Here is a 12855-nt window from a genome sequence, read left to right as displayed (position 1 = left end):
ACCAGACCTATAAGAAATTAACCCGGGACCCAACGAATGAGTTCAAAAGGGATATAGACAGTACACTATTAGAAGCACACCAGATGAACTGGATCAACATTGATGAATACAACTTCTTGAGGACCACTCATCCGATTCATCCAATATTGTACACTTTACCGAAGATACATAAAGATCAACAGAATCCCCCAGGAAGACCAATTGTGTCAGCCAGAGGGTCCTTACTACAACCTATAGCACAGTTTGTTGATGCCCTTTTACAACCCCTTGTAAGATCTATGGACTCATATATTAGGGACTCAGGTGACCTCATTTCCATCCTCAACACGGTGGATAAAGTTGATGACAATGACTTATTAGTCACACTGGATGTAAGAAGCTTGTACACGGTCATTCCCCATAGGGAGGGACTTAAGGCAGTAGCAGTGGCGTTGACACGATTCCCATACGTGGGACCACCTATCTCTCTGATCCTGGACCTATTGGAAAAATGCTTAACCTTGAATTATTTCCGTTTTGAAAACACATTTTACCAGCAATTGACGGGGACAGCCATGGGATCGAACATGGCCCCGTCATATGCCAACTTGTATATGGAACAGTTTGAACGTGAAACCATTGACATCTATAATATCGACACAGTGAAACACTACAAAAGATACATTGACGATGTCTTTTTCATATGGCATGGCACAAAAGACACTTTGGTGGATTGGGTCACGCACATAAATGCGCTTGAGACCCCAATCAAATTTGAACTTAAATACGATGGGAATTATATTGACTTTCTAGACCTTAGGATTTACAAAAAACAAGGCACATTATGTACAACTCTCTACACTAAACCAACTGACCGGAATTCAATACTCGAAGCATCCAGTAACCACCCTCCCCACACCAGAAAAGCAATTATAAAGTCACAAATGATTAGAGTGTTAAGAAACAATACTGAAGCCAGCAATCGTGAAACACAATTAAACATGATGGCTGAAAAGTTCTTACAAAGGGGCTACAGTATGGAACTCATACAAAATGTTATTGCTGAGGTGGTCACTCATGGAATGAATCCGGTAGACCAACGGGAGCAGCCAAAGAGAGACAGGATGGTTTTCACCACGACCTTCAACAAAGGAAAGGACAAGATGGCTGATAATATCAGGAAGAGATGGGAGATCTTAACTACAGACCATACTCTACCATTTAAGCATATGGATCCTCCCATCATGGGTTACAGACGGGGAAGGAGCCTAAGAGACCTGCTCATGTCCACAGACCCCCAGCAGTGCTATAATAAACAACAATGGCTAAAGACTAAGAAAAAGGGTTGCTACAGGTGTCTGGGATGCACAACATGCAGTGGGATGATCCCGTGTAAAGTCTTCAGACATCCACACACAACCCAGAAATATACAATAAAACATTTCATTACCTGTACAACTTCTCATGTTATTTATCTGCTCAGCTGTTGTTGTGGCCTATTTTATGTAGGAAAAACGATGGACAACGCAAGACTCAGGATGGCGAACCACAGATCAGCCATAAGGAGTGCCCTGGACAAAGGGGTATCGGACCAACCCGTGGCACGCCATTTCCTTATAGCCAAACATAAGGTAACGGACCTAAGATTCGTCTTGATTGACCACGTTCCACCACTTAAACGAGGAGGTGACAGGGACAAAGCCTTACTTCAGTGTGAAACGAGGTGGATACACAGACTTGGTACCCTACATCCTAAGGGCCTAAATATGTCTAACGATTGGCATTGCTTCCTCTGATAACAGTGTGGTGTGGTTATATACCACTGATCCCATACATGTGAGGATTCACCCGTGGTGAATCACCCGCTATAGTGGGACACTTGATAGAGCTTGATATCCAACCAGGGATAGTCACTTGTAGCTCTGGGATACACACTAAGATGGACCACCTCGATCTTGACTATACATGAGGGTTGGAACACTAACCAGTGTGTTTCATGTTACACAATGTGATACACACTGGATTAGGTATCCGTGCCACTCATGAGTGTCTACTGTTGCCTTATCAGAGGTGGTTGAAACATGGGATTGAAGGGCACTTGGATAATGTTAGGGTACCATGACATCTCCACGAACCTAGTATGAATATAACTCTCATCTCTCTATGGAGTCACCTGTCACCATCATGAATGGAAGTCTATGACCACTATAATACCACCACCTTATAAAAGGAGTTAACACCTTATAATGACTTATGTATGGACCAGAACTAAACTAGATTACATGCCCTTCCTTGATTGCCAATTATGAATAGTGAACCAATGGTATTATTTGAGGTTCAGCTATATGGACACAATGGTATCCAGACACAAGGAGGTAATACTGTTAAACGAATGTGATGCTAATAAGTATCCTGAGATATATACTCATTGTGTTAGTCTGTATCAGATATATGCTTAAAATTGGAGTAACAAGACAATATGCTACCTTATTTGATGAGGTATGTGGGATACAATAATGTGTTGGACCATGTTATGTTGCTTCTAGTGGAAGCCTTAGTTGTATCTGTATTTACATTTAGTTTTATCTTTATGTACATTTTTGTTTCTTTCTCATATGACCCATTTGCCACCACAGCTGCGGTAACCTAACAAGGGATTTATTACTAGAGCCTTAGCAACTACCCCACAATAGCTATATGGGTGACAATACACTTTAACTATGCACTATAAGTTGTGCACTATGTAAATTATTCCCCACCGGTGGAAGCCTTAATACCTTGCCCTTTTACATCTGTTGTAACCGTTCTGGTAACATTGGGTGAGCTACTGCTGTATTGTTACATGGCCACCTAACACTCACTAATGTGTTCAAATCACTCTGATAATACTGACAGGGCTTGAAGCTGTATAAACGCACCGCGGTTACCATGACTACAAGCAGTAGCGCAAGCCGGGTGACGTCAGCCGCATATGCTAATTAGCCATGCGGTTTGAGGAATTACACCACAGACGCCGGAGTTCACTGCACAGCGTCTCTGAGACACATAACTTGGCACTTGACAGCAACACATCTTTTTGGCAGATCACTAATCAGACTGGGGATACTGGCATTTTTACATAAGGTATGTTCCTATACGGAGGTGTCTGCTATGAGTATCAGCAATAATCTAGATCTGTTATGACCTGACAAACATGATGCGTTTACAAAAGCAGTGGCAGAGATTTACTAGGATTCTCCAATTCTGGGTAACGCTTATTTAAACAATATGTGATATGATGACTGTGTAATAACCTCAATTATGGACACATACAGAGTCATATAAGTAACCAACTAGCTATAAAGTAGGGATAGATTATTGTGACTCAATTGTTCCATGCTTAATGTGACTTTATAACATGAATCATGTGCTGAATTATTGTTAACACAGTGTAACCTGATACTGCAAATGTTGGTCTACATAGATATACATTGCTATAATGATATGTTTGTATTTCTGCTCTATATATTTTACTATTTTATTAGCTTAGTAGTATGGCAATATTGTTTGGTTGAGGGGGTCATCACCATGACAACCATGTTTTTGGCGCAATTCACACAGGTATTGTTAGATGGGTGGGGCTTATTGTATATATAAGGCACTGTGTTCACTTGCATGTTTGTACTGGTCTGAGGAAGGAGTCTGTGGACTCCGAAACGTTACCACAATAAAATAAAATAAGTTTTATGCTTAAATCCAGCGAGTGCAGTCCTATTTTGAAAATACTATATATATATATATATATATATATATATATATATATATATATATATATACATACACACACATCACATTAAAAATTGTTAATCTGTTCTTTTATCAAGTAAGTGTGGTATGTTTGTGTTTTGTGGTAAATTGAATTTCTCATTTTAAACACATTTGTTGACCCCTGGATTACATATAATCTACAACATTCCATGTTTTCCTTTGAGAGCAACATCATATTATATTTATATTTCAGAACAAAATAAATGTAACATCTGTGTGTATTTGTACCAAAAAGAGTTCACAAGATTTTTTTCATGTAGTGGAAAAAATACCTACATTTTATATTTTCTTCCACTGGCTGCACAGGTTGTTGATGAGCTTGCATGCTTCTAGTTTTAATATTGCTATTGTTTACACAAAGCTGTGTTTAACTCCAACAAAATGTTAAGCACATAGTCAAAGTCATCTCCAGAAAAGGAATACACTAATGGCTTGTCAATAAACATGTCCTATGAGCCCATCTGGATCTGCACAGATGTGTATTGCTGTCTCAGAACTGACATTGACTATGTGTTTAACTCTTTTGCAAGAGGCTAAAACACTTCTGTGCAAGCCCTAGTGCAATAATAAAATGCCCTAGCAAACTGTCACATTTTATGTCCCTTTAAATAGGGTTTTCTTTAGAATATTTTGCATTAAAAATCAGTGGCGTCACTAGGGTTGGTGTCACCCGGTGCGGTAAGTTATGGTGTCACCCCCCCCCCCCCAGAAAGCAGACACACACAAAAACACAGGCAAACACACATACAAACACTCAGACACACTTAAAACATACTCAGATGCACACACAAACACTCGGAAACACACTCAGACACACACACAAAAACACTGAGACACACACACACAAAAACTCAGACACACACATACAAAATATGTAAACTGCACTGCATTAATTATAAAGCTCATGCCTAGAGCTGCTCCCTGGCTCAGCAGAGCATCAAATGAAAAATAAACAGAGGACTCTAAAAATAAATTACTAAAGAAAAGTTTTAGGTGCAAACTATGAAAATTCTGCTCTCTGACTCTGTTCCAAGTCTGTCAGTACACAGCCCCGGGCCGCGTGCCTACCACTTCTTATGGCCAATCACCTCTGCACTCTGCCCACCCCCAGACCCCCGCCTGCCCTCCTACCTGTTCAGTGTGCACTTAGTGTACCATAACCGTAATGGTCTGGTGGGCATCATACGTGGCTCCTTCACTTTAAAGACAGTGTCAGACAGTAATGCGGTCAGGTGCCAGGCATCCCCTCATGATTTGCCAGTTCCCGTTTAGAGAGACAGCACAGCAGTGAGTGACTCCACTGCTCCACATGTCACTGAGCAGTGAGCACAGATAGGCAGGCAGGTTTAGGCTAGCAGCGCAACTTTGCAAGCCCCACGGCATGTCCACAACATTCATAGCGAAATTGGGCAGGGGAGAAGCAAAGTACAAACAAGCAAAAGCAGCCGGGAAAACTATTTGTTGAAATTGCAGCACTGGCTCAAGGGGCAAAAAAATTGTGTGTCTACAACTTCCCCAGTCCCACCAATGTTCCCAAATGCCAGCCCCTCTAATAAAAAAAAATCCATGCATATCAACATTGTATTTCCTTGAATTTCAATAAAATTTAAAAAAAAAAAAAAAAAAAAAAAAAATTTTTTTTTTTTTTTTTTGGTGTCACCCCCTGGTGGGTGTCACCCGGGTGCGGCCCGCCCCCCCCGCCCCCCCCCTAGTGACGCCACTGTTAAAAATTTAACATGATTTGTTTTTGTTATACATAATAGAAATTGTATGGCCATTTGAGTCAAGTGAATATTGATTTTTTGTGTAGCTTCCATTGCAACAAATATTGCAATTGGTGTGTGTATTTGTGTATCTCCATAAAAGGGAAAATTTTATTTTACATGTAATATTTATTTTAGTTGTCCTAAATAATAATAAAAAAGTCCTCATTTTTTCCCACTTTTTTTTTTTTGGAGGGGGGGGGGGGCACTTCAGGTCTTTGTGCCTACAGGCACCTGAGATGTAAATCCGGCCCTGCACCTGGACAACTTTTCTCCTTTCAACTTTCAACTTTTTTTTTGTACACAGTATTCTGATAAGCACAGAGTCACAACAAAAATGCCTTAGAATAATAGTTTAAATGTATACAACCTTATTATATTCATAAAAAGTACTGTTTAATGTGTGGAAATACAAAAATAAAATGCTACAAAGTACACTAGCAGTTTATTAATGATTATTCATTTTGTGTAGAGGTTTATATATGAGTAAAAGCTGGAATCAATTTTGCTTGAACAACTGTAACAAAATATATCTATGAAAAGCCTCATAGGGGCCGATTTATCAAGCCGTCAATTGGCCCCAATGCATCTGTTTCCGTGCGAGCCTTCAGGCTTACCGGAAACAGGAGATAAGAAGCAGCGGTCTTAAGACCACTGTTCCTTAACTCGTCTGCCACCTCTAAGGAGGGGGACAGCAATCAGCCCGATCAGGTTGATTGACACCCCCTGCTAGTGGCCGATTGGCCGGGAATCTGCAGGGGGCGGCATTGCACAAGCATTTCTTGTGAAATGCTTGTGCAATGATAAATGCCGACAGCGTATGCAGCGGATCATGTCCGCTCGCAGTTTGATAATTCGGCCCCATAGTATTTAAAGGATAATTTTGTAAAAAAAAAATATGTATAATGACAAATATTTTGATATTTCTTTTCAGATTGTAACAAATCGCTATTGTGAAAATGACTGAACGTTTTGACTGCCATTACTGTAAGGAATCTCTGTTTGGCAAAAAGTACCTTCTGAGAGAGGAGAATCCATACTGTGTGAAGTGTTATGAGAACCTTTACTCTAACTCATGTGAAGAATGCAAGAAACCAATAGGCTGTGATGGCAAGGTAACTGCTGAGATTTTTTGCCTTGTGCCAGACAGACTTGCTTCTTATGCCAGTACTAGAATTGTGTTTATATATTACATTCTACGCTACTTTCAGTTTATTTTTATTACAATTCCAACCCTTAAAAATAATAATTTGATGGTAGATAAGGACAGCATGGTCAATATACAATACTAAAGAGATTACTTTTTATATATATTTATAAAAAAAAGTGTATACCTTTGTACTGGTCAGGATAGTTCTTTATCTATCTGCTTTATGCTTGGATGCCATGAGTTGTATTGTTGTATTGCAGTGTTCTTTAAAGTTGTGAGAAATTCATGATAAATGAGCAGGGTCTCACACTTAGGTCCAATATGCATTTTTTTTTAAAAATGAGATAGATAATTATATTATTGTATAATTAATAGTCAGTGACAGATACTTTGCTTTGTTTTTTTTTTGAGCATTATAATGTATTGTAATGTAGGTGTCTCTCCTTCACACCCAGAACCTTGTATAGCTAGATAAACAGTTCACAATTTGCCGTTCTAAAATTATTTGAGGTGTTGGTGTATGTATCAAAAAGACACTGGAAGCTTTTAAAGAAAACTGCATTAGGCTTTACTTGTACAGATGCATCAGCAATATTTGGAACATACCAAAGGACTTGTAAAACTATAGTCAGCACACACAGAGGAGGAAAAACACAATAGAGATTAAAAAAACAACTTCCTTCCTGTATAAAAGATTGAACAAGATCACAGATATAAACAATCAGCAATCTAAACTGAACAGCGCCATCTACAGCATCAATGTTGTTCATACATGTGGTATAGTACATGCTGTTGTATTTCCCAACACCCCTTCTCAACGGCATGTACATAATTACACAACATTCAGTTTCTTTTGAAGAAAACAATGCCGTTCCTTTGGCAACGGCTTTGTGAGTGCGTCTGCAGTCATCTCTTCCGATGGGCAGTATTGAATGTCAATAATACCTTGTTCTTGCATGTCCCTGAGTAAATGATATTTTACATCAATGTGCTTGGTTCGAGGATTCACTCTTTCTGATTGTGTCAACTTTATACACCCTTGGTTGTCTTCAAGAATTGGTATGGGTTTAGACACATCCAGTCCCATGTCTTGAAAAAGTTGACAAATCCAAATTGCTTCTTGACATGCATGTGCTGCTGCTATATATTCTGCTTCCGTTGAAGAGAGTGCAACAGTCGCTTGTTTTCGACTGGACCAACTTATTGTTCCTTCTCCATACTGGAAGATGTAACCACTTGTAGATTTGCGGTCAGTGGTATCTCCGGCCCAATCAGCATCAACATATCCAATTAGTTTTGGGTTTGATGTTGCTGGCAGTCGCAGCTTCATCCGAATTGTTCCTTTTAGGTACTGTATCACCCTCTTTATTGCATTCCAGTCGCGTTGACATGGTGTCGCAACTTTTCTACAGAGTATACCTATTGCTGCGGCAATGTCTGGTCTTGTCACGGTGGCAATGTATAGCAATTTTCCAATTGCCCTGCGGTAATTGTCGTTATTGGGTAACAGGTTATCTATTCCGTTGTTTTTCAGGTAATCTGGTTCCATAGGTGTTTTCACCTCTTTTGCATCTTGCATGTGAAATTGCTCTAATATTTCTGTAATTTTCTGACTTTGGTTAAGAAGATAGCTTCCATCCTCTTCCCTTTCTATTTGGATTCCTAAATAATAAGTGATGTTCCCTAGTTCTTTAATCTCAAAGTTCTGTTTTAATATATGAACTATTTGGTCACAGTCCCCTTCTTGTTCAAAACAAGTTATGATGTCATCAACATAAATTAGGATGTATATCCATTTGTTTTGTTGATGCCTTGAATATAGACATGGATCTGCTTTGCTTCTTGAGAATCCTTGTTTCATGAGTACTTCATTCACTTTTTCATTCCACATTCTCGCAGCTTGCTTTAGTCCATAGATGCTCTTTTGAAGTTTGCATACAAGGTTCGGTTCCCTCTCAAATCCAGGTGGCTGTTCCATGTAGAGATCCTCTTTGATGTCTCCATATAGGAAAGCAGTTTTGACGTCCAGGTGCCTCACTTGCATTCCCTTTCCGGCTGCAATGCTAAGGAGCGCTCTGATGGTGGAGTGTTTTACAACTGGAGCAAAAGTTTCATCATAATCTTCTCCAAATTTCTGTGAATATCCCTTTGCAACTAATCTTGCCTTGTATCTGTGGATATTTCCTTCTGCATCGTATTTTACTTTAAAAGTCCATTTGCTTCCTATAGCTTTGCGACCGGGGGGGAGCTCAGTGAGTGTCCAGGTTTTGTTTTCCTGAAGTGATTTTATTTCTTCTTCGGCTGCTTTTCTCCATTGGTTGGCTTCCCTTTTTGGCAATTTTTCAATATCTTCCCAGGATGTTGGTTCGAGTGTTTCATGTGTCTTAGCGATGTATGACAGCTTGCGGGGTGGTATACCTTTCGTCACCCGAGTTGATTTTCTGATTTCTGGTTGTTCCGTGGGTTCTATTGGTTTGTGAGTAGCTGTTTTTTCTATTGTGAGCTCCACTTCTTGCTCTGTCTCCTGTACAGCTTCACTTTGGTCAGCATCTCTTGCTGATTCAGTGGAGAGGTTCTCTTTATGGCTTTCGAGGGACATTTTTTCTGATGTTTGACTTTCATCAAAATAAACACTGCGGCTTATTGTGATCTTGTTGGTCTTTGGATGAAGAATTCTATAGCCTTTACTTTGTTCACTGTAGCCCATAAGAATGCCTTCTATGGCTGTGTTCTCTAATTTGGAGCGTTTCTCACTTGGAACATGGGCATATGCTTTACATCCAAACACTCTAATATGTCCCATACTAGGTTTTGATCCATTCCACATTTCATATGGGGTGCTCTCAATAGTTTTTGATGGTAGCCTGTTCTGTAAGTATGTTGCAGTCATTATTGCTTCACCCCAGTACTGGTTAGGTAAATTGGCGTCTGAAAGCATGCATCTTGCCATTTCTATGAGGGTGCGATTTTTCCTTTCTGCAACACCATTTTGCTCAGGAGTGTATGGTACAGTCGTTTGGTGTATAATGCCTTGTTTCTTCATGTATGACTCCACTTCCTTACTCATATATTCCCCTCCGTTGTCGGTACGTATTATTCCTGGTTTCCGTTGAAATTTATTGCTGAATGTAGCTATAAATTCTTGAAGTTTCTCTGATGTCTCACTTTTGTGCTTCATCAGATATGTTGTTGTGTACCTGGAATAATCGTCAATGAAAGTCAGTAAATATCTGTTCCCGCCGGGTGTGGGGGTTTTCATTGGTCCACACACGTCACTGTGTATGAGTTCCATGGGGTGAGTGGTTTTTCTTTGACTGGCTTGTGGAAGTGGGGTACGTGTGGCCTTTGCTTTGATACAACATGTGCACTTCATGAGCATGTCACAAGGCAAAATTATCATGTCTTCTGATAAACCTTCCTTTGCAAGTTCCTTTATGGCCTCTGGGTTTCGATGCCCTAATCGCCTGTGCCACAGGTGGATACATTTGTTGTGTGGATTATGAATGGCTGTTTTGGCTTGCTTCCTTTCAGTGATAAGTTTGTACAGGTGTTCGTTCAATCTTCCTTTTGCTAGGATTTGTTTCCTGTTTCGAATTGTGCATTCATTGCCTTGGAACTGAACTGTGAGTCCATTGTTAGCAAGAGTTTTCACTGATAGGAGGCTTCCTTCTAAACTTGGGACGTACAGAACATTCTTTACTAGAATGCTTCGCTTACCTCCTGATGGTGTGATGCAAGTCAGGAACCCTTGACCATTACCTTCAGCTGTAATACTTTTCCCATTTGCTAGGAAGACTTTATCTTTAGTATTGAAATCAATTTCTGTGAAGAATGTCTCGTCACTTGTCATGTGACTAGTTGCCCCTGAGTCAATGCACCATCCGTGTGGTGTACTATTCTGAGTCACTTTAAAGCTGCCGCTCCATGATACAGCTGCAGTTTGCTTTGTGGCTGCCTTAGCTCTCTCTCTTGTAGGTGGTTCTAACCTTCGCTGCTCAGCTTTCCAGATTGAGCAGTTCTTTTTCAGGTGACCGACCTTTTTGCAGCGAAAACACACTCTGGTTTCTCTGTTTTGTTTTGTGCCTTCTTGCGCCTTCAGAGCTACCTCTGATCTCTCATTTTCTTCACTATGCATGTTTTCCTTTCTTCTATTATATTCATCAATTAGTTTTCCCTTAGCATATTCTAGTGTTAGTTCTTGTTCAGGTCTGGTTTCTAGAGCATTGATAAGGGCACTATATGACTCTGGAAGGCTGCATAGTAATAATGCTACTATATGATTGTCTTTAATTTCTTCTCCAATTGCACATAGCTGTTCCACAATCTCTAGCATAGCATTCACATGTTCACACATTTCCTGGCCTTTTTCCAGCCTCATCTTATATAGTTTGCGCAGCAAATATAGTTTACTATTTAAGTTTGAACGCTCATGCAGTTTTTGTAGTGCAGTCCACATACCTTTAGCTGTGTTTTCTTTTCTTATGTGAATGAGTTGATCATCCTCCACTAACAGGCTTATAACTGCTTTTGCTTGTCTGTTTTTCTTGTCCCATTCCCCTGGATTATCAGTGGGTCTGTTTGTATCCAGCACCTCCCATAAATCATCTTTGGATAACAGCATTTCAAGCTTAAACTTCCACAGCTGGTAGTTGGTATTATTTAATTTCGCTATTGCATATTTCACATCTGAACCACTTGCCATCTTTCAGTAATTTGGATGCAGCTCTTGTTTCCTCACACAGTATTTGCTTGGATCATAGATGCAACACTTACTGACTTGTAGTTTCTTTTTCTTCAGTGTCTGGGCCCATAACCTGTTGGTGTATGTATCAAAAAGACACTGGAAGCTTTTAAAGAAAACTGCATTAGGCTTTACTTGTACAGATGCATCAGCAATATTTGGAACATACCAAAGGACTTGTAAAACTATAGTCAGCACACACAGAGGAGGAAAAACACAATAGAGATTAAAAAAACAACTTCCTTCCTGTATAAAAGATTGAACAAGATCACAGATATAAACAATCAGCAATCTAAACTGAACAGCGCCATCTACAGCATCAATGTTGTTCATACATGTGGTATAGTACATGCTGTTGTATTTCCCAACATGAGGAACCTCACAGTACTGTACGGGAGCAGCGGGGAACCGCTCCACTTCAGAAAAAAAAATGTTGAGAGCAGTAGGGAAGGGGAAGGAGGGAGAGGGGATCCAAGTGGATGTGATTTCGGCCCGTGTACACCGGCTTTAGGACTAGTATATGTATATATATAAAAATTAAATAAACAGGTCCTGCACTCTCCGCTGTGAAAACACAAACTTCTTCAGGTTATCTGTCTGAGGAAGGGGCTAACTACCCTGAAACGTCACAGGAGAGTGCGGGACCTGTTTATTTAATTTGTTTACTTTTCCTACCCAGAGCACCCCGGAAGTTGGAAGTTTATTGTGTGTGCAGATCCCCTGCTTGATGTTTTCCTATATATATATGTATATATATATATATATATATATATATATATATATATATATATATATATATATATATATATATATATATATATATATATATATATATACATATGAGTGTAATACCTTATTTTGTTTTACATGTGTTTTATTATACTTTTATTGTAACACTTTACTTCAGGTCTTCTTTAGTGCCGTTATATGTTGAGGTTGAACACAACACATAACTCACAACTTGTTATTTTGGTGATGTTTAGTGCTATCTATTAGTATAGGACATGCTAAGCATTCTCTGTTCATTTTTATTAGATTGTGCAGCATTCTGAGTGTGGGCCCACAGTGTGGCCCCCTGCGCTATCCATAGCACTCCACTAGGCCTTAGTTTGCTTACTTTTTGCTATAAGATGATTGGCCTTTGCTTGTACCACACTCCGTATAGAGCCTGGACAAGCTGTTTATGTTTCACCCTTGCCTGTGGCCAGTTAGAAGGAAATGTAAATGGTTTTATGCACTGTTCTAAGCAAACTATTTGTAGTATATGAAGCCGAGTCCGACAGCATACTTACATATGCAATCTGAGCTTCAGCCTCTCTAGGAATCATGAGACAAGCAAAAGCAAATAAAAATAAGTAATATAGGTATATTGCAATAGTGTTTTATTTCTATCAATTAATTTATGGGCACGTTTA

At 39.5% G+C, this 12855-nt stretch overlaps 1 protein-coding gene across 1 annotated transcript in view; it reads left to right on the top strand.

The window, feature by feature from the left end:
* FHL2 (four and a half LIM domains 2) overlaps positions 1 to 12855 on the top strand; it is a 216580-nt gene that overhangs the window by 28483 nt on the left and 175242 nt on the right. Inside the window, exon 2 of the mRNA XM_053707668.1 lies at positions 6484 to 6664. Coding sequence (XP_053563643.1) covers positions 6509 to 6664 — 156 coding nt within the window. The 5' untranslated portion in view covers positions 6484 to 6508. The remainder of the gene's footprint in view (positions 1 to 6483; positions 6665 to 12855) is intronic.

Source organism: Bombina bombina, chromosome 3, assembly GCF_027579735.1.
Source record: "Bombina bombina isolate aBomBom1 chromosome 3, aBomBom1.pri, whole genome shotgun sequence".
Lineage (NCBI taxonomy): Eukaryota > Metazoa > Chordata > Amphibia > Anura > Bombinatoridae > Bombina > Bombina bombina.
The sequence above is the reverse complement of the archived record's forward strand: the minus strand, read 5'-3'. Positions and strand labels throughout refer to the sequence as shown.